Raw genomic sequence first — 23502 nt, 5'->3', positions numbered from 1 at the left:
CTGACCAGGATGAAGCCCAGTCAGTCAGTCAGTAACCCTGCATGTTATCCCCTCATTACTGACCAGGATGAAGCCCAGTCAGTCAGTCAGTAACCCTGCATGTTATCCCCTCATTACTGACCAGGATGAAGCCCAGTCAGTCAGTCAGTAACCCTGCATGTTATCCCCTCATTACTGACCAGGATGAAGCCCAGTCAGTCAGTCAGTAACCCTGCATGTTATCCCCTCATTACTGACCAGGATGAAGCCCAGTCAGTCAGTCAGTAACCCTGCATGTTATCCCCTCATTACTGACCAGGATGAAGCCCAGTCAGTCAGTCAGTAACCCTGCATGTTATCCCCTCATTACTGACCAGGATGAAGCCCAGTCAGTCAGTCAGTAACCCTGCATGTTATCCCCTCATTACTGACCAGGATGAAGCCCAGTCAGTCAGTCAGTAACCCTGCATGTTATCCCCTCATTACTGACCAGGATGAAGCCCAGTCAGTCAGTCAGTAACCCTGCATGTTATCCCCTCATTACTGACCAGGATGAAGCCCAGTCAGTCAGTCAGTAACCCTGCATGTTATCCCCTCATTACTGACCAGGATGAAGCCCAGTCAGTCAGTCAGTAACCCTGCATGTTATCCCTATTACTGACCAGGATGAAGCCCAGTCAGTCAGTAACCCTGCATGTTATCCCCTCATTACTGACCAGGATGAAGCCCAGTCAGTCAGTCAGTAACCCTGCATGTTATCCCCTCATTACTGACCAGGATGAAGCCCAGTCAGTCAGTAACCCTGCATGTTATCCCCTCATTACTGACCAGGATGAAGCCCAGTCAGTCAGTCAGTAACCCTGCATGTTATCCCCTCATTACTGACCAGGATGAAGCCCAGTCAGTCAGTAACCCTGCATGTTATCCCCTCATTACTGACCAGGATGAAGCCCAGTCAGTCAGTAACCCTGCATGTTATCCCCTCATTACTGACCAGGATGAAGCCCAGTCAGTCAGTCAGTAACCCTGCATGTTATCCCCTCATTGCGACCAGGATGAAGCCCAGTCAGTCAGTAACCCTGCATGTTATCCCCTCATTACTGACCAGGATGAAGCCCAGTCAGTCAGTCAGTAACCCTGCATGTTATCCCCTCATTACTGACCAGGATGAAGCCCAGTCAGTCAGTCAGTAACCCTGCATGTTATCCCCTCATTACTGACCAGGATGAAGCCCAGTCAGTCAGTCAGTAACCCTGCATGTTATCCCCTCATTACTGACCAGGATGAAGCCCAGTCAGTCAGTCAGTAACCCTGCATGTTATCCCCTCATTACTGACCAGGATGAAGCCCAGTCAGTCAGTCAGTAACCCTGCATGTTATCCCCTCATTACTGACCAGGATGAAGCCCAGTCAGTCAGTCAGTAACCCTGCATGTTATCCCTCATTACTGACCAGGATGAAGCCCAGTCAGTCAGTCAGTAACCCTGCATGTTATCCCCTCATTACTGACCAGGATGAAGCCCAGTCAGTCAGTAACCCTGCATGTTATCCCCTCATTACTGACCAGGATGAAGCCCAGTCAGTCAGTAACCCTGCATGTTATCCCCTCATTACTGACCAGGATGAAGCCCAGTCAGTCAGTCAGTAACCCTGCATGTTATCCCCTCATTACTGACCAGGATGAAGCCCAGTCAGTCAGTCAGTAACCCTGCATGTTATCCCCTCATTACTGACCAGGATGAAGCCCAGTCAGTCAGTAACCCTGCATGTTATCCCCTCATTACTGACCAGGATGAAGCCCAGTCAGTCAGTAACCCTGCATGTTATCCCCTCATTACTGACCAGGATGAAGCCCAGTCAGTCAGTAACCCTGCATGTTATCCCCTCATTACTGACCAGGATGAAGCCCAGTCAGTCAGTCAGTAACCCTGCATGTTATCCCCTCATTACTGACCAGGATGAAGCCCAGTCAGTCAGTAACCCTGCATGTTATCCCCTCATTACTGACCAGGATGAAGCCCAGTCAGTCAGTAACCCTGCATGTTATCCCCTCATTACTGACCAGGATGAAGCCCAGTCAGTCAGTCAGTAACCCTGCATGTTATCCCCTCATTACTGACCAGGATGAAGCCCAGTCAGTCAGTCAGTAACCCTGCATGTTATCCCCTCATTACTGACCAGGATGAAGCCCAGTCAGTCAGTCAGTAACCCTGCATGTTATCCCCTCATTACTGACCAGGATGAAGCCCAGTCAGTCAGTAACCCTGCATGTTATCCCCTCATTACTGACCAGGATGAAGCCCAGTCAGTCAGTCAGTAACCCTGCATGTTATCTCCTCATTACTGACCAGGATGAAGCCCAGTCAGTCAGTCAGTAACCCTGCATGTTATCCCCTCATTACCGACCAGGATGAAGCCCAGTCAGTCAGTCAGTAACCCTGCATGTTATCCCTCATTACTGACCAGGATGAAGCCCAGTCAGTCAGTAACCCTGCATGTTATCCCCTCATTACTGACCAGGATGAAGCCCAGTCAGTCAGTCAGTAACCCTGCATGTTATCCCCTCATTACTGACCAGGATGAAGCCCAGTCAGTCAGTATAACCCTGCATGTTATCCCCTCATTACTGACCAGGATGAAGCCCAGTCAGTCAGTCAGTAACCCTGCATGTTATCCCCTCATTACTGACCAGGATGAAGCCCAGTCAGTCAGTCAGTAACCCTGCATGTTATCCCCTCATTACTGACCAGGATGAAGCCCAGTCAGTCAGTCAGTAACCCTGCATGTTATCCCCTCATTACTGACCAGGATGAAGCCCAGTCAGTCAGTAACCCTGCATGTTATCCCCTCATTACTGACCAGGATGAAGCCCAGTCAGTCAGTCAGTAACCCTGCATGTTATCCCCTCATTACTGACCAGGATGAAGCCCAGTCAGTCAGTCAGTAACCCTGCATGTTATCTCCTCATTACTGACCAGGATGAAGCCCAGTCAGTCAGTCAGTAACCCCTGCATGTTATCCCCTCATTACTGACCAGGATGAAGCCCAGTCAGTCAGTCAGTAACCCTGCATGTTATCCCCTCATTACTGACCAGGATGAAGCCCAGTCAGTCAGTGAACCCTGCATGTTATCCCCTCATTACTGACCAGGATGAAGCCCAGTCAGTCAGTAACCCTGCATGTTATCCCCTCATTACTGACCAGGATGAAGCCCAGTCAGTCAGTCAGTAACCCTGCATGTTATCCCCTCATTACTGACCAGGATGAAGCCCAGTCAGTCAGTCAGTAACCCCTGCATGTTATCCCCTCATTACTGACCAGGATGAAGCCCAGTCAGTCAGTAACCCTGCATGTTATCCCCTCATTACTGACCAGGATGAAGCCCAGTCAGTCAGTCAGTAACCCTGCATGTTATCCCCTCATTACTGACCAGGATGAAGCCCAGTCAGTCAGTCAGTAACCCTGCATGTTATCCCCTCATTACTGACCAGGATGAAGCCCAGTCAGTCAGTAACCCTGCATGTTATCTCCTCATTACTGACCAGGATGAAGCCCAGTCAGTCAGTCAGTAACCCTGCATGTTATCCCCTCATTACTGACCAGGATGAAGCCCAGTCAGTCAGTCAGTAACCCTGCATGTTATCCCCTCATTACTGACCAGGATGAAGCCCAGTCAGTCAGTAACCCTGCATGTTATCCCCTCATTACTGACCAGGATGAAGCCCAGTCAGTCAGTCAGTAACCCTGCATGTTATCCCCTCATTACTGACCAGGATGAAGCCCAGTCAGTCAGTAACCCTGCATGTTATCCCCTCATTACTGACCAGGATGAAGCCCAGTCAGTCAGTCAGTAACCCTGCATGTTATCTCCCTCATTACTGACCAGGATGAAGCCCAGTCAGTCAGTAACCCTGCATGTTATCCCCTCATTACTGACCAGGATGAAGCCCAGTCAGTCAGTAACCCTGCATGTTATCCCCTCATTACTGACCAGGATGAAGCCCAGTCAGTCAGTCAGTAACCCTGCATGTTATCCCCTCATTACTGACCAGGATGAAGCCCAGTCAGTCAGTCAGTAACCCTGCATGTTATCCCCTCATTACTGACCAGGATGAAGCCCAGTCAGTCAGTCAACCCTGCATGTTATCCCCTCATTACTGACCAGGATGAAGCCCAGTCAGTCAGTCAGTAACCCTGCATGTTATCCCCTCATTACTGACCAGGATGAAGCCCAGTCAGTCAGTAACCCTGCATGTTATCCCCTCATTACTGACCAGGATGAAGCCCAGTCAGTCAGTCAGTAACCCTGCATGTTATCCCTCATTACTGACCAGGATGAAGCCCAGTCAGTCAGTAAACCCTGCATGTTATCCCCTCATTACTGACCAGGATGAAGCCCAGTCAGTCAGTCAGTAACCCTGCATGTTATCTCCTCATTACTGACCAGGATGAAGCCCAGTCAGTCAGTCAGTAACCCTGCATGTTATCTCCTCATTACTGACCAGGATGAAGCCCAGTCAGTCAGTCAGTAACCCTGCATGTTATCCCCTCATTACTGACCAGGATGAAGCCCAGTCAGTCAGTCAGTAACCCTGCATGTTATCCCCTCATTACTGACCAGGATGAAGCCCAGTCAGTCAGTCAGTAACCCTGCATGTTATCTCCCTCATTACTGACCAGGATGAAGCCCAGTCAGTCAGTCAGTAACCCTGCATGTTATCCCCTCATTACTGACCAGGATGAAGCCCAGTCAGTCAGTCAGTAACCCTGCATGTTATCCCCTCATTACTGACCAGGATGAAGCCCAGTCAGTCAGTCAGTAACCCTGCATGTTATCCCCTCATTACTGACCAGGATGAAGCCCAGTCAGTCAGTCAGTAACCCTGCATGTTATCCCCTCATTACTGACCAGGATGAAGCCCAGTCAGTCAGTCAGTAACCCTGCATGTTATCTCCCTCATTACTGACCAGGATGAAGCCCAGTCAGTCAGTCAGTAACCCTGCATGTTATCCCCTCATTACTGACCAGGATGAAGCCCAGTCAGTCAGTAAACCCTGCATGTTATCCCCTCATTACTGACCAGGATGAAGCCCAGTCAGTCAGTAACCCTGCATGTTATCCCCTCATTACTGACCAGGATGAAGCCCAGTCAGTCAGTAACCCTGCATGTTATCCCCTCATTACTGACCAGGATGAAGCCCAGTCAGTCAGTCAGTAACCCTGCATGTTATCCCCTCATTACTGACCAGGATGAAGCCCAGTCAGTCAGTCAGTAACCCTGCATGTTATCCCCTCATTACTGACCAGGATGAAGCCCAGTCAGTCAGTCAGTAACCCTGCATGTTATCCCCTCATTACTGACCAGGATGAAGCCCAGTCAGTCAGTCAGTAACCCTGCATGTTATCCCCTCATTACTGACCAGGATGAAGCCCAGTCAGTCAGTAACCCTGCATGTTATCCCCTCATTACTGACCAGGATGAAGCCCAGTCAGTCAGTCAGTAACCCTGCATGTTATCCCCTCATTACTGACCAGGATGAAGCCCAGTCAGTCAGTCAGTAACCCTGCATGTTATCCCCTCATTACTGACCAGGATGAAGCCCAGTCAGTCAGTCAGTAACCCTGCATGTTATCCCCTCATTACTGACCAGGATGAAGCCCAGTCAGTCAGTAACCCTGCATGTTATCCCCTCATTACTGACCAGGATGAAGCCCAGTCAGTCAGTCAGTAACCCTGCATGTTATCCCCTCATTACTGACCAGGATGAAGCCCAGTCAGTCAGTAACCCTGCATGTTATCCCCTCATTACTGACCAGGATGAAGCCCAGTCAGTCAGTAACCCTGCATGTTATCCCCTCATTACTGACCAGGATGAAGCCCAGTCAGTCAGTAACCCTGCATGTTATCCCCTCATTACTGACCAGGATGAAGCCCAGTCAGTCAGTCAGTAACCCTGCATGTTATCCCCTCATTACTGACCAGGATGAAGCCCAGTCAGTCAGTAACCCTGCATGTTATCCCCTCATTACTGACCAGGATGAAGCCCAGTCAGTCAGTCGTAACCCTGCATGTTATCCCCTCATTACTGACCAGGATGAAGCCCAGTCAGTCAGTCAGTAACCCTGCATGTTATCTCCTCATTACTGACCAGGATGAAGCCCAGTCAGTCAGTCAGTAACCCTGCATGTTATCTCCTCATTACTGACCAGGATGAAGCCCAGTCAGTCAGTCAGTAACCCCGCATGTTATCCCCTCATTACTGACCAGGATGAAGCCCAGTCAGTCAGTCAGTAACCCTGCATGTTATCCCCCTCATTACTGACCAGGATGAAGCCCAGTCAGTCAGTCAGTAACCCTGCATGTTATCCCCTCATTACTGACCAGGATGAAGCCCAGTCAGTCAGTCAGTAACCCTGCATGTTATCCCCTCATTACTGACCAGGATGAAGCCCAGTCAGTCAGTCAGTAACCCTGCATGTTATCCCCTCATTACTGACCAGGATGAAGCCCAGTCAGTCAGTCAGTAACCCTGCATGTTATCCCCTCATTACTGACCAGGATGAAGCCCAGTCAGTCAGTCAGTAACCCTGCATGTTATCCCCTCATTACTGACCAGGATGAAGCCCAGTCAGTCAGTAACCCTGCATGTTATCCCCTCATTACTGACCAGGATGAAGCCCAGTCAGTCAGTAACCCTGCATGTTATCTCCTCATTACTGACCAGGATGAAGCCCAGTCAGTCAGTCAGTAACCCTGCATGTTATCCCCTCATTACTGACCAGGATGAAGCCCAGTCAGTCAGTAACCCTGCATGTTATCTCCTCATTACTGACCAGGATGAAGCCCAGTCAGTCAGTCAGTAACCCTGCATGTTATCCCCTCATTACTGACCAGGATGAAGCCCAGTCAGTCAGTCAGTAACCCTGCATGTTATCTCCTCATTACTGTCCTGCTGCCAAATAAACATGGCCCACGAAGGCACAGCCATTTTCACAGAGCAGCAAGAGGAAGCAGGAAATTCAGTACAGATCAGAACTAAACACAACCAACAGAACTCCTGAACACAAAACACCAGAGTGACAGACAGCAACATCTACCAATCACAGACCACTGAGTCGTAGGCAGGAAGTAGAAAGCCCCTCCCACCACACGGTGAAAAGAGCATCAAAGCAACGTGCAACTAAAACTGTGACGCTAGCAAAAGCTTGTGATTGGTTGAGAAGGACGAGGAGTGGGGCTATAAAAGGGGTGAGCCAATGAGAGCGTCAGAGAGCTGTTTGATGACAGGAGAAAGAGCCACTCACTGCTTTCTTGCCGTACTCTCCCTTAGGCACGACCAGGGAGCCGGTCAGATAGCATCCTGGACACGTTCCTTTAGGAACCCTGGAGAGAGGCAGTAAGAGAGGAAGACATGGAGAAGGGGGTCAGACAGAATCACTATTAGGATGGAGAAGGGGGTCAGACAGAATCACTATTAGGATGGAGAAGGAAGGGGGTCAGACAGAATCACTATTAGGATGGAGAAGGGGGTCAGACAGAATCACTATTAGGATGGAGAAGGGGGTCAGACAGAATCACTATTAGGATGGAGAAGGAAGGGGGTCAGACAGAATCAGTATTAGGATGGAGAAGGAAGGGGGTCAGACAGAATCACTATTAGGATGGAGAAGGAAGGGGGTCAGACAGAATCAGTATTAGGATGGAGAAGGGGGGTCAGACAGAATCACTATTAGGATGGAGAAGGAAGGGGGTCAGACAGAATCACTATTAGGATGGAGAAGGAAGGGGGTCAGACAGAATCAGTATTAGGATGGAGAAGGGGGTCAGACAGAATCACTATTAAGATGGAGAAGGGGGGTCAGACAGAATCACTATTAGGATGGAGAAGGGGGGTCAGACAGAATCACTATTAGGATGGAGAAGGAAGGGGGTCAGACAGAATCAGTATTAGGATGGAGAAAGGGGGTCAGACAGAATCACTATAAGGATGGAGAAGGAAGGGGGGTCAGACAGAATCACTATTAGGATGGAGAAGGGGGTCAGACAGAATCACTATTAGGATGGAGAAGGAAGGGGGTCAGACAGAATCACTATTAGGATGGAGAAGGAAGGGGGTCAGACAGAATCACTATTAGGATGGAGAAGGAAGGGGGGTCAGACAGAATCAGTATTAGGATGGAGAAGGAAGGGGGTCAGACAGAATCACTATTAGGATGGAGAAGGGGGTCAGACAGAATCAGTATTAGGATGGAGAAGGGGGTCAGACAGAATCACTATTAGGATGGAGAAGGAAGGGGGTCAGACAGAATCACTATTAGGATGGAGAAGGAAGGGGGTCAGACAGAATCAGTATTAGGATGGAGAAGGGGGTCAGACAGAATCACTATTAGGATGGAGAAGGAAGGGGGTCAGACAGAATCACTATTAGGATGGAGAAGGGGGTCAGACAGAATCACTATTAGGATGGAGAAAGGGGGTCAGACAGAATCACTATTAGGATGGAGAAAGGGGGTCAGACAGAATCACTATTAGGATGGAGAAAGGGGGTCAGACAGAATCACTATTAGGATGGAGAAGGGGGGTCAGACAGAATCACTATTGGGATGGAGAAGGGGTACAGACAGAATCAGTATTAGGATGGAGAAGGGGGGTCAGACAGAATCACTATTAGGATGGAGAAGGGGGTCAGACAGAATCACTATTAGGATGGAGAAGGGGGGTCAGACAGAATCACTATTAGGATGGAGAAGGGGGTCAGACAGAATCACTATTAGGATGGAGAAGGAAGGGGGTCAGACAGAATCAGTATTAGGATGGAGAAAGGGGGTCAGACAGAATCACTATAAGGATGGAGAAGGAAGGGGGTCAGACAGAATCACTATTAGGATGGAGAAGGGGGGTCAGACAGAATCAGTATTAGGATGGAGAAGGGGGTCAGACAGAATCAGTATTAGGATGGAGAAGGGGGTCAGACAGAATCAGTATTAGGATGGAGAAAGGGGGTCAGACAGAATCACTATTAGGATGGAGAAGGAAGGGGGTCAGACAGAATCAGTATTAGGATGGAGAAGGGGGGGTCAGACAGAATCACTATTAGGATGGAGAAGGGGGGGTCAGACAGAATCACTATTAGGATGGAGAAGGGGGGGTCAGACAGAATCACTATTAGGATGGAGAAGGGGGTCAGACAGAATCACTATTAGGATGGAGAAGGAAGGGGGTCAGACAGAATCAGTATTAGGATGGAGAAAGGGGGTCAGACAGAATCACTATTAGGATGGAGAAGGAAGGGGGTCAGACAGAATCAGTATTAGGATGGAGAAAGGGGGTCAGACAGAATCACTATAAGGATGGAGAAGGAAGGGGGTCAGAAAGAATCACTATTAGGATGGAGAAGGGGGGTCAGACAGAATCACTATTAGGATGGAGAAGGGGGGTCAGACAGAATCACTATTAGGATGGAGAAGGGGGGTCAGACAGAATCAGTATTAGGATGGAGAAGGGGGTCAGACAGAATCAGTATTAGGATGGAGAAGGGGGTCAGACAGAATCAGTATTAGGATGGAGAAGGGGGTCAGACAGAATCAGTATTAGGATGGAGAAGGGGGTCAGACAGAATCAGTATTAGGATGGAGAAGGGGGGTCAGACAGAATCAGTATTAGGACATCGTTTCTGTTTTTAGTCTAGCTTAAGGAGAAGAGAAGGAGAGAAACCCACATCAAGCTACTGACCATTACATTTCTCTAAACACAGAGTGTCACACCCAGCATTGTGTTGGGTCTCCAGGGTGATGGATGGGTACTTCCCAGAGAGGTCAGGTTCAGGCTTATGGTTAGAGCCTCTAGCCCAGAGGTACTCACTTGTCACCGGGCAGTGGAGGTGACATAGAAGGGCTGGGTAGCTCCAGGGGTGAGGGTCAGGGGTACTCACTTGTCACCGGGCAGTGGAGGTGACATAGAAGGGCTGGGTAGCTCCAGGGGTAAGGGTCAGGGGTACTCACTTGTCACCGGGCAGTGGAGGTGACATAGAAGGGCTGAGTAGCTCCAGGGGTGAGGGTCAGGGGTACTCACTTGTCATCAGGCAGGGCTGTAACATAGAAGGGCTGGGTAGCTCCAGGGGTGAGGGTCAGGGGTACTCACTTGTCACCGGGCAGTGGAGGTGACATAGAAGGGCTGAGTAGCTCCAGGGGTGAGGGTCAGGGGTACTCACTTGTCACCGGGCAGTGGAGGTGACATAGAAGGGCTGGGTAGCTCCAGGGGTGAGGGTCAGGGGTACTCACTTGTCACCGGGCAGTGGAGGTGACATAGAAGGGCTGGGTAGCTCCAGGGGTGAGGGTTAGGGGTACTCACTTGTCACCGGGCAGTGGAGGTGACATAGAAGGGCTGGGTAGCTCCAGGGGTGAGGGTCAGGGGTACTCACTTGTCACCGGGCAGTGGAGGTGACATAGAAGGGCTGGGTAGCTCCAGGGGTGAGGGTCAGGGGTACTCACTTGTCACCGGGCAGTGGAGGTGACATAGAAGGGCTGGGTAGCTCCAGGGGTGAGGGTCAGGGGTACTCACTTGTCGTCAGGCAGGGCTGTAACATAAAAAGGCTGGGTAGCTCCAGGGGTGAGGGTCAGGGAGTTGGTCTTCTTCTTAGCCACGAGGGCAGCGCGGTGAGACTCGTACACATCCAGGGTCAGAGCCGTGGACAGGCGGTGGGACACCACAAACGGAAGGTCCTTCAGACGCTCCAGCTCACCGGCCTGCTCATGACGCACCTGCAGACGCACCGTGTAGTCGCCTTTCTCTAGTTTGAGAGAATACTGATGGAAAGAGAGAGAATAAACATAACGACATTATCAAATCCATGTATACAAACTATGTGTGCAGTTAAAATTGGCAATAAAACACACGGATGTCTTTCCTCAGGGCCGTGGGGTGAGACAGGGATGCAGCTTGAGCCCCACCCTTTTCAATATTTATATCAACGAATTGGCGAGGGCACTAGAACAGTCTGCAGCACCCGGCCTCACCCTACTAGAATCTGAAGTCAAATGTCTACTGTTTGTTGATGATCTGGTGCTTCTGTCCCCAACCAAGGAGGGCCTACAGCAGCACCTAGATATTCTGCACAGATTCTGTCAGACCTGGGCCCTGACAGTAAATCTCAGTAAGACAAAAATAATGGTGTTCCAAAAAAGGTCCAGTTGCCAGGACCACAAATACAAATTCCATCTAGACACCGTTGCCCTAGAGCACACAACAAACTATACATACCTCGGCCTAAATATCAGTACCACAGGTAACTTCCACAAAGCTGTGAACAATCTGAGAGACAAGGCAAGAAGGGCCTTCTACGACATCAAAAGGAACATAAAATTCGACATCCCAATTAGGATCTGGCTAAAATACTTGAATCAGTTATAGAACCCATTGCCCTTTATGGTTGTGATGTCTGGGGTCCGCTCACCAACCAATAATTCCCAAAACGGAAAAACACCAAATTGAGACTCTGCATGCAGAATTCTGTGGTTACTACCTGGTGTGGGTAGGGGTCTCCAGAGCCCAGTAGTCTCTTGTTCTGGTTATGTTCTGGTTATGTTCTGGTTGTGTTCTGGTTATATTCTGGTTGTGTTGTGGTTATATTCTGGTTGTGTTGTGGTTATGTTCTGGTTGTGCTGTGGTTATGTTCTGGTTGTGTTATGGTTATGTTCTGGTTGTGTTGTGGTTATGTTCTGGTTGTGTTGTGGTTATGTTCTGGTTGTGTTGTGGTTATGTTCTGGTTGTGTTCTGGTTATGTTCTGGTTGTTTTCTGGTTGTATTGTGGTTATGTTCTGGTTATGTTCTGGTTGTGTTGTGGTTATGTTGTGGTTGTGTTGTGGTTATATTCTGGTTGTGTTGTGGTTATATTCTGGTTGTGATGTGGTTATATTCTGGTTGTGTTGTGGTTATGTTCTGGTTGTGCTGTGGTTATGTTCTGGTTGTGTTCTGGTTATGTTCTGGTTGTGTTCTGGTTATGTTCTGGTTGTGTTGTGGTTATGTTCTGGTTGTGCTGTGGTTATGTTCTGGTTATGTTCTGGTTGTGTTCTGGTTATGTTCTGGTTGTGTTCTGGTTATATTCTGGTTGTGTTGTGGTTACTACCTGGTGTGGGTAGGCGTCTCCAGAGCCCAGTAGTCTCTTGTTCTGGTCAAACAGCATCCAGAGCTGAGAGTCAAACTCTGATTCATACAGCAGCTCACACAGTAGTGGACAGCTGGGGGTCACCTCTCCTGACTTAGGCTGGGGGGAGAGGGGGGGGGAGAGGTCACACACACACACAATATAGAGCGCTATAACACAAACCTACACACACACACACACACACACACACACACACACAATATAGAGCGCTATAACACAAACCTACACTCACACACACACACACACACACAATATAGAGCGCTATAACACAAACCTACACACACACACACACACACACACACAATATAGAGCGCTATAACACAAACCTACACACACACACACACACACACAATATAGAGCGCTATAACACAAACCTACACTCACACACACGCTCACCTGGTGGAAGCTGTAGGTGAGGACGATCTCATAGAGCTGTCTGTTGTTGGGGAGAACATCTCTGTGACCCAGAGCCTTGGTCTTAGAACTCAGAGGTCTGGAAGAACAGGAAACACCCAGATGTTAGGGGGATGCTCGGGGCTAGATCAACTGCTGTGGGCCGATTCTGACCGTACGCTGAGACAATCTGCCAGGACTGAATGGGATGCGTGAGATCCGAGCAGCATTAGTTATGTTTTTTTTTTTGGGGGGGGGGGGGTTCCATCACTGGTTATTTGGACGTATCAGGATTGGGCGAAGGCGGTGTTTAAACTGCGTCGTCCCCAGTGCTTGGCCCGTGTGCGGGGGCGGGTTTGGCTGAGAGTTTCCTTTTGAGAGGGTGGAGACTGGCTGAGAGTTTCCTTTTGAGAGGGTGGAGACTGGCTGAGAGTTTCCTTTTGAGAGGGTGGAGACTGGCTGAGAGTTTCCTTTTGAGAGGGCGGAGACTGGCTGAGAGTTTCCTTTTGAGAGGGTGGAGACTTCGTTTTTGCAGGAACTCTCCACGTATGAACACTGAAGTTAATCACGAAGCTGACCAAATTAGGCGAGATTAGACATCTGGGTTAACAGAGATTAGGGAATAGGGATGGTCATGTAACTAGGTATATTATACAGTGGGGAAAATAAGTATTTAGTCAGCCACCAATTGTGCAAGTTCTCCCACTTAAAAAGATGAGAGAGGCCTGTAATTTTCATCATAGGTACACGTCAACTATGACAGACAAAATGAGGAAAAAAAATCCAGAAAATCACATTGTAGGATTTTTAATGAATTTATTTGCAAATTATGGTGGAAAATAAGTATTTGGTCACCTACAAACAAGCAAGATTTCTGGCTCTCACAGACCTGTAACTTCTTCTTTAAGAGGCTCCTCTGTCCTCCACTCGTTACCTGTATTAATGGCACCTGTTTGAACTTGATATCAGCATAAAAGACACCTGTCCACAACCTCAAACAGTCACACTCCAAACTCCACTATGGCCAAGACCAAAGAGCTGTCAAAGGACACCAGAAACAAAATTGTAGACCTGCACCAGGCTGGGAAGACTGAATCTGCAATAGGTAAGCAGCTTGGTTTGAAGAAATCAACTGTGGGAGCAATTATTAGGAAATGGAAGACATACAAGACCACTGATAATCTCCCTCGATCTGGGGCTCCACGCAAGATCTCACCCCGTGGGGTCAAAATGATCACAAGAACGGTGAGCAAAAATCCCAGAACCACACGGGGGGACCTAGTGAATGACCTGCAGAGAGCTGGGACCAAAGTAACAAAGCCTACCATCAGTAACACACTACGCCGCCAGGGACTCAAATCCTGCAGTGCCAGACGTGTCCCCCTGCTTAAGCCAGTACATGTCCAGGCCCGTCTGAAGTTTGCTAGAGTGCATTTGGATGATCCAGAAGAGGATTGGGAGAATGTCATATGGTCAGATGAAACCAAAATATAACTTTTTGGTAAAAACTCAACCTCGTCGTGTTTGGAGGACAAAGAATGCTGAGTTGCATCCAAAGAACACCATACCTACTGTGAAGCATGGGGGTGGAAACATCATGCTTTGGGGCTGTTTTTCTGCAAAGGGACCAGGGACGACTGATCCGTGTAAAGGAAAGAATGAATGGGGCCATGTATCATGAGATTTTGAGTGAAAACCTCCTTCCATCAGCAAGGGCATTGAAGATGAAACGTTGCTGGGTCTTTCAGCATGACAATGATCCCAAACACACCGCCCGGGCAACGAAGGAGTGGCTTCGTAAGAAGCATTTCAAGGTCCTGGAGTGGCCTAGCCAGTCTCCAGATCTCAACCCCATAGAAAATCTTTGGAGGGAGTTGAAAGTCCGTGTTGCCCAGCGACAGCCCCAAAACATCACTGCTCTAGAGGAGATCTGCATGGAGGAATGGGCCCAAATACCAGCAACAGTGTGTGAAAACCTTGTGAAGACTTACAGAAAACGTTTGACCAGTGTCATTGCCAACAAAGGGTATATAACAAAGTATTGAGAAACTTTTGTTATTGACCAAATACTTAACTTCCACCATAATTTGCAAATAAATTCATTAAAAATCCTACGATGTGATTTTCTGGATTTGTTTTTCTCATTTTGTCTGTCATAGTTGACGTGTACCTATGATGAAAATTACAGGCCTCTCTCATCTTTTTAAGTGGGAGAACTTGCACAATTGGTGGCTGACTAAATACTTTTTCCCCCCACTGTGTATATATATATATATATATCAGCCTGTATGTAGTGGGTAGAGGGGTTAGGCAGGGGTTGTACCTCAGTGGCTGGACCCAGGTCTTCAGGGTGACGCTCGGAGAAACGTCTTCGTACCTCAGAGGAGAGGACACCTCAAAACTAGTCACACCTTCTGATGCATGCTGGGTAAGACAAAATCATGAGTCAGAAAACCAAAAAGGAAAGACTAGTATATACAGTGCAGACTGAGGAGCGTGTTCCTCCTGTGGTGAGATGGTGTATATCCAGTGCAGACTGAGGAGCGTGTTCCTCCTGCGGTGAGGTGGTGTATATACGGTGCAGACTGAGGAGCGTGTTCCTCCTGCGGTGAGGTGGTGTATATACGGTGCAGACTGAGGAGCGTGTTCCTCCTGCGGTGAGGTGGTGTATATACGGTGCAGACTGAGGAGCGTGTTCCTCCTGTGGTGAGATGGTGTATATACGGTGCAGACTGAGGAGCGTGTTCCTCCTGCGGTGAGGTGGTGTATATACGGTGCAGACTGAGGAGCGTGTTCCTCCTGCGGTGAGGTGGTGTATATACGGTGCAGACTGAGGAGTGTGTTCCTCCTGCGGTGAGGTGGTGTATATACGGTGCAGACTGAGGAGCGTGTTCCTCCTGCGGTGAGGCGGTGTATATACGGTGCAGACTGAGGAGTGTGTTCCTCCTGCGGTGAGGTGGTGTATATACGGTGCATTTGGAAAGACTGAGGAGTAGGTGGTGTATTCGGAAAGTATTCAGATCATTTTACTTTTTCCACATTTTGTTACGTTACAGCCTTATTCTAAAATGGACTGAATTTAAAAACAAATCCCTCAATCTACACCCAATAGCCCATAATGACAAAGCGAAAATAGGTTTTTAGACATTTTTGCAAATGTATATTAAAAAAAAACGTATTTACATAAGTATTCAGACCCTTTGCTATGAGACTCGACATTGAGCTCCGGTGCATCCTGTTTCCATTGATCATCCTTGAGATGTTTCTACAACTTGATTGGAGTACACCTGTGGTAAATTACATTGATTGGACATGATTTGGAAAGGCACACACCGGTCTATATAAGGTCCCACAGTTGACAGTGCATGTCAGAGCAAAAACCAAGCCATGAAGTCGAAGGAATTGTCCGTAGAGCTCCGAGACAGGATTGTGTCGAGGCACAGATCTGGGGAAGGGTACCAAAAAATTTCTGCAGCATTGAAGGTCCCCAAGAACACAGTGGCCTCCATCATTCTTAAATGGAAGAAGTTTGGAACCACCAAGACTCTTCCTAGAGCTGGCCGCCCGGCCAAACTGAGCAATCGGGGAGAAGGGCCTTGGTCAGGGAGGTGACCAAGAACCAAATGGTCACTCTGACAGACCTCCAGAGTTCCTCTGTGGAGATGGGAGAACCTTCCAGAAGGACAACCATCTCTGCAGCACTCCACCAATCAGGCCTTTATGGTAGAGTGGCCAGACGGAAACCACTCCTCAGTAAAAGGCACATGACAGCCCGCTTGGTGTTTGCAAAAGGCACCTAAAGGACTTTCAGACCATGAGAAACAAGATTGAACTCTTTGGCCTGAATGCCAAGCGTCACGTCTGGAGAAAACCTGGCACCATCCCTACGGTGAAGCATGGTGGTGGCAGCATCATGCTGTGGGGATGTTTTTCAGCGGCAGGGACTGGGAGACTAGTCAGGATCGAGGGAAAGATTAACGGCGCAAAGTACAGAGAGATCCTTGATGAAAACCTGCTCCAGAGTGCTCAGGACCTCAGACTGGGGCGAAGGTTCGTCTTCCAACAGGACAACGACCCTAAGCACACATCCAAGACAACGCATGAGTGGCTTCGGGACAAGTCTCTGAATGTCCTTGAGTGGCCCAGCCAGAGCCCGGACTTGAACCCAATCGAACATCTCTGGAGAGACCTGAAAATAGCTGTGCAGCGACGCTCCCCATCCCAACCTGACAGAGCTTGAGAGGATCTGCAGAGAAGAACGGGAGAAACTCCCCAAATACAGGTGTGCCAAGCTTGTAGCGTGATACCCAAGAAGACTCGAGGCTGTAATCGCTGCCAAAGGTGCTTCAACAAAGTACTGAGCAAAAGGTATGAATACTTACGTAAATGTGTTATTTCAAATGTGCAAAAATTTCTGAAAACCTGTTTTTGCTTTGTCATTATGGGTTATTGTGTTTAGATTGAGGAAAAAAAAACAATTTAATAAAATGTTTGAATAAGGCTGTAACGTAACAAAATGTGGAAAAGGTGAAGGGGTCTGAATACTTTGCCATTGTAAAGTATAATATAATATATATGGAACACAAATAACATGCCATTGGAACACAGGACTGATGGTTGCTGATAATGGGCCTCTGTAGATATTCCATTAAAAAAAAAAAATCAGCCGTTTCCAGCTACAATAGCCATTTACAACATTAACAATGTCTACACTGTCTACACTGTTTTATTCTTACTTTTTTTGTTTAAAATAAACGCACTGTTGGTTAAGGGCTGTAAGTAAGCATTTCACTGTAATGTCTGCACTTGTTGTATTCGGCGCATGTGACCAATAAAATTTGATTTGATTTGATTTGATTACACTGTATTTCTGATCAATTTTATGTTATTTTAATGGACAAAAAAAATTGACCCCAACCATTGGAACAGTAGTGTGTGTATGTGTGTGTGTGTTTGTATGTATGTATGTATGTATGTATGTATGTATGTATGTATGTATGTATGTATGTATGTATGTATACTCACTATGTGTAGAGGTGACGGGGAGGTGGTCAGGCCGTGGAAGGAGATACTGTAGTCAACGGTGACGTCACCAAGGCTGGCCCACCACCTGGCGATACACAACTCTACCGTCCGCCCCGGCTAGAGAAGGGAACAGATGTTATTCCTCTGGTTGGACAACCTCAGTAGCCTACATATAGTTGATTTCATTCAAAACACAGGGTGTCTATATATGGAAAAATACACATTTAAAAATGTGTACCAATCGATTGGTAGAAAAAGAACAGACGACTCGTCTCGGTCGACCAAAAACATTTTTTTTTGTCGGGGACCAGCCCTATCGTTTGTTGACTGCATTTCTTATGAAATATAAAACTGTGATTGGTTGAGAGTCAGTACCAGGACAGGGAAGGCCTCAGTCAGGGAGCTCTTCTCCAGCAGGGAGGAGAACTTGTAGAACTCGTTGGCTCTGTAAGCTCTCTGCTTCACCAGGTGGACCGCATGGAGGACAAACTTAGAGGACACATCACCACTCTGAGACGTCAATGTTATCTCTGGAGGTAGGGTGGGGGGGGGGGGAGAGAGAGAGAGAGAGAGAGAGAGAGAGAGAGAGAGAGAGAGAGAGAGAGAGAGAGAGAGAGAGAGAGAGAGAGAGAGAGATGGATGGATGGAAGGGGGTGGGCAGCAAAAGAGAGGCAAGATACATTTGACATATTTGTCTTTTGGGTGCAAAACTGAGAATATTACCCATCATCTCGCTCACACAAACACACACACACACACACACACACACACACACACACATACATACCTGCCCAGGAGGCTCCCTGTGGGACAGTGATGAAGTGTCGTCTTATCTGCCCTGGTCTGAAGTGGACGTCTGTGAACAACACCTCCTGACTGTGGCCCTCAGGAACTCTGTAGAGCGAGCAGAGAGACTGGTGAGGGGGCTGACACATATCGTCCTCAGTAAAACACAACTCCATTCACTAGGCTTGGGCGGTATCCAGGGATATTGGGTAATACCGGCACTAAAAACACAAGGGGCGCCATTTTCAAATCCTACTGAGCTTCCGTAATCTGAAAGGTTAGCAATGCTAACATGTACATGTAAAATCCCATAGCGAATGCGAGCTAAATGCTAACAAGCGCATCGCAAACATTTTATACAGTCTCAGACCTATTTGCAGGACAGACATCCCAGCTCATAAAGTTATACAAGCAACTCAAAAAATGCTACTCACAGTTTGCTGCACAAAGCAAATATTACACCTCAAGGCTCTTGATCCAGGAGGGGATTATCTGCTGTTAGCGTGCGAAGCTTGATTTCGGGAAGACGCTAACCACTTAGCTAGATAGCTAACTAGCTACTAAATTCAGAACATTTTAGACAGTTACCTTAATAGTTGTAAGATATCTATCTTGTGAATTCCATCCTGTGATTAGATCACCTGGTGTGTGACTCACCAGGCTCCGGTCTCTGTCATTGTGTGCTTTTAAAAACAACACACTACCGGTAAGCTTCATAATTAAACAAAAATAATGTGACACGTGAAATGAACAACGCAATGTTGTTTATCGCCTAACGTATCGAACAAGTTGACTGCAGGTATTTACTTAAAACAGTAGCTACAAATAGTCACATTTATTAAAAATCTTCAAATAAATAGTTTAAACAGTATTGAAAAACCATCTCGTGGCTATTTCCAAATACCCCGGTATACCGCCCAAGCCTACCATTCACTCAGTCATATAGACAGAATCCTCACACAGACTGATTAGCATTGATTGGGTTGGATAGTAGTTCTGGTCCATCCTTACTTGGTGGGGATGATAACCGTAATGGGGACTCTGAACAGAGGGCCAGAGCTGGGGGTTGCAGTGTCGTAGCCACACACCTGAAACACAACAGGTCCGATACTCTACATATTCATTAAACACTGGTCTCTCTCTCTCTAATTTCCCACCTCTCTCTCTCTAATTTCCCCACCCCCTCTCCCCCTCTCCCTCTCCCTCTCCCTCTCCCTCTCAATTCAATTTCAATTTAAGGGCTTTATTGGCATGGGAAACGTATGTTAACATTGCCAAAGCAAGTGAAGTAGATAGTAAACAAAAGTGAAATAAACAATAAATATTAACAGGAAACATTACACTCAGAAGTTCCAAAAGAATAATACAATGTGCAATAGTTCTCTCCCCCTCCCTCCCTCCCTCCCTCCCTCTCCCTCCTCCCTCCTCCCCCTCCTTACCTCTGTATAATGCAGTCCCTCTCGGTGCCCCCAGGGGTTCCCTCCCTCCCTCCCCCTCCCCCCTCCCTCCCTCCCTCCCTCCCTCCCTCCCTCCCTCCCTCCCTCTCCGCCTCTCTCTCCTCTCCCCCTCCTTACCTCTGTATAATGCAGTCCCTCTCGGTGCCCCAGGGGTTCCCTCCCTCCCTCCCCTCCCTCCCCCCTCCCTCTCCCTCCCGCCTCTCCCTCTCTCTCCTCTCTCCCTCCCCCTCCCCCTTACCTCTGTATAATGCAGTCCCTCCTCGGTGCCCCGGGGTTCCCTCCCTCCCCCTCCCTCCCTCCCTCCTCCCTCCCTCTCCCTCTCTCTCCGCCTCTCCCTCTCCCTCCCTCTCCCTCTCCGCCTCTCCCTCCCTCCCCTCCCTCCCCCCCTCCTTACCTCTGTATAATGCAGTCCCTCTCGGAGCCCCAGGGGGTTCCTCCCCTCCCTCCCTCCCTCCCTCCCTCTCCCCTCTCCCTCCCTCCCTCTCCCTCTCCGCCTCTCCTCTCCTCCCTCCCCTCCCTCCCCCTCCTTACCTCTGTATAATGCAGTCCCTCTCGGAGCCCCAGGGGGTTCCCTCCCCTCCCTCCTCCCTCCCTCCCTCCCTCCCTCCCTCCCTCCCTCCCTCCCTCTCCCTCTCCGCCTCCCCTCCCTCCCCCTCCCCTCCCTCCCCCTCCCTCCCCCTCCTTACCTCTGTATAGTGCAGTCCCTCTCGGAGCCCCAGGGGTCGACTCTGACATTGACATGGCGACACTGGTTCATGAGCTCCAGGTGGGAGGGGCACTGCACCCAGGGGGCGGAGCATGTCAGGGCCAGGTGCAGTTGCAGCGAAATACGCTCCGTGTTCTCTGTCAAACAGGAAGCAGAATGGACCAATCAATAAAGGGAACTAAAGAGGATGGACCACTCACCAATCATGCAGTGTGTGTGTGTGTACGCTGTAATACCGGTGTTTTCGGGGAAAACAGGTTCGATGCCGACCCCGTGGTCAGAGGGGGTCAGGACCTGGATGGGGTCTCGGAGGTAGATGCCTCGCTGCGTTCCCACGGTAACAGAGAAGCCCAGGTTAGAGGTGGGGAGAGAGGCATGCTGGGTCAGGTAGTCTACAGCTCGGTCCACCTGTAACACATACACAGAGAGACACAGAGACAGAGAGAGCGGAGAGAGAGAGAGAGAGAGAGAGAGAGAGAGAGAGACACAGAGAGAGAGAGACAGAGAGAGAGACAGAGAGAGAGAGAGAGAGAGAGAGAGAGAGAGAGAGAGAGACACAGAGAGAGAGAGAGACAGAGAGAGAGACAGAGAGAGAGACAGAGAGACAGAGAGAGAGAGAGAGACAGAGAGACAGAGAGACAGAGAGAGAGAGAGAGAGAGAGAGAGAGAGAGAGAGAGAGAGAGAGACAGAGAGAGAGAGAGAGACAGAGAGAGAGAGACAGAGAGAGAGAGAGAGACAGAGAGAGACAGAGACAGAGACAGAGAGAGAGACAGAGAGAGAGAGAGACGCACGTTATACTCAACATATAGAACACCCTTCTATACTATATAGTCCAGACACTAGTTCTACCCAACATATAGAACACCCTTCTATACTATATAGTCCAGACACTAGTTCTCGTCAACATATAGAACACCCTTCTCCACTATATAGTCCAGACACTAGTTCTCGTCAACATATAGAACACCCTTCTCCACTATATAGTCCAGACACTAGTTCTCCCCAACATATAGAACACCCTTCTACACTATAGTCCAGACACTAGTTCTCCTCAACATATAGAACACCCTTCTACACTATAGTCCAGACACTAGTTCTCCTCAACATATAGAACACCCTTCTCCACTATATAGTCCAGACACTAGTTCTACCCAACATATAGAACACCCTTCTCCACTATATAGTCCAGACACTAGTTCTCCTCAACATATAGAACACCCTTCTATACTATATAGTCCAGACACTAGTTCTACTCAACATATAGAACACCCTTCTATACTATATAGTCCAGACACTAGTTCTACCCAACATATAGAACACCCTTCTACACTATATAGTCCAGACACTAGTTCTCCCCAGCATATAGAACACCCTTCTCCACTATATAGTAGACACTAGTTCTCCTCAACATATAGAACACCCTTCTCCACTATATAGTCCAGACACTAGTTCTACCCAACATATAGAACACCCTTCTACACTATATAGTCCAGACACTAGTTCTACCCAACATATAGAACACCCTTCTATACTATATAGTCCAGACACTAGTTCTCCTCAACATATAGAACACCCTTCTCCACTATATAGTAGACACTAGTTCTCCTCAACATATAGAACACCCTTCTCCACTATATAGTCCAGACACTAGTTCTACCCAACATATAGAACACCCTTCTCCACTATATAGTCCAGACACTAGTTCTCCTCAACATATAGAACACCCTTCTCCACTATATAGTCCAAACACTAGTTATCCTCAACATATAGAACACCCTTCTCCACTATATAGTCCAGACACTAGTTCTCCTCAACATATAGAACACCCTTCTACACTATATAGTCCAGACACTAGTTCTCCTCAACATATAGAACACCCTTCTCCACTATATAGTCCAGACACTAGTTCTACCCAACATATAGAACACCCTTCTCCACTATATAGTCCAGACACTAGTTCTACCCAACATATAGAACACCCTTCTCCACTATATAGTCCAGACACTAGTTCTACCCAACATATAGAACACCCTTCTCCACTATATAGTCAGACACTAGTTCTCCTCAACATATAGAACACCCTTCTCACTATATAGTCCAGACACTAGTTCTCCTCAACATATAGAACACCCCTTCTCCACTATATAGTCCAGACACTAGTTCTCCTCAACATATAGAACACCCCTTCTACACTATATAGTCCAGACACTAGTTCTCCTCAACATATAGAACACCCTTCTCACTATATAGTCCAGACACTAGTTCTACCCAACATATAGAACACCCTTCTCCACTATATAGTCCAGACACTAGTTCTACCCAACATATAGAACACCCTTCTACACTATATAGTCCAGACACTAGTTCTACCTCAACATATAGAACACCCTTCTACACTATATAGTCCAGACACTAGTTCTCCTCAACATATAGAACACCATTCTCCACTATATAGTCCAGACACTAGTTCTACCCCAACATATAGAACACCCCTTCTCCACTATATAGTCCAGACACTAGTTCTCCTCAACATATAGAACACCCTTCTACACTATATAGTCCAGACACTAGTTCTCCTCAACATATAGAACACCCTTCTACACTATATAGTCCAGACACTAGTTCTCCTCAACATATAGAACACCCCTTCTCCACTATATAGTCCAGACACTAGTTCTACCCAACATATAGAACACCCTTCTCCACTATATAGTCCAGACACTAGTTCTCCTCAACATATAGAACACCCTTCTCCACTATATAGTCCAGACACTAGTTCTACCCAACATATAGAACACCCTTCTCCACTATATAGTCCAGACACTAGTTCTACCCAACATATAGAACACCCTTCTCCACTATATAGTCCAGACACTAGTTCTCCCCAACATATAGAACACCCTTCTACACTATATAGTCCAGACACTAGTTCTCCTCAACATATAGAACACCATTCTCCACTATATAGTCCAGACACTAGTTCTACCCAA

At 48.0% G+C, this 23502-nt stretch overlaps 1 protein-coding gene across 1 annotated transcript in view; it reads right to left on the bottom strand.

Moving 5' to 3' along the window:
- The window catches only part of LOC121563375 (tripeptidyl-peptidase 2), a 73272-nt gene that overhangs the window by 20434 nt on the left and 29336 nt on the right, over positions 1-23502 (bottom strand). The window contains 12 exon segments of the mRNA XM_045217644.1: positions 7286-7364; positions 10542-10786; positions 12106-12243; positions 12541-12637; positions 14861-14961; positions 17563-17679; positions 17938-18092; positions 18350-18456; positions 19360-19436; positions 20492-20523; positions 20526-20648; positions 20748-20919. Coding sequence (XP_045073579.1) covers positions 7286-7364; positions 10542-10786; positions 12106-12243; positions 12541-12637; positions 14861-14961; positions 17563-17679; positions 17938-18092; positions 18350-18456; positions 19360-19436; positions 20492-20523; positions 20526-20648; positions 20748-20919 — 1443 coding nt within the window.

This window comes from Coregonus clupeaformis, unplaced genomic scaffold (genome assembly GCF_020615455.1).
Source record: "Coregonus clupeaformis isolate EN_2021a unplaced genomic scaffold, ASM2061545v1 scaf1162, whole genome shotgun sequence".
NCBI classification, from domain to species: domain Eukaryota; kingdom Metazoa; phylum Chordata; class Actinopteri; order Salmoniformes; family Salmonidae; genus Coregonus; species Coregonus clupeaformis.
The sequence above is the reverse complement of the archived record's forward strand: the minus strand, read 5'-3'. Positions and strand labels throughout refer to the sequence as shown.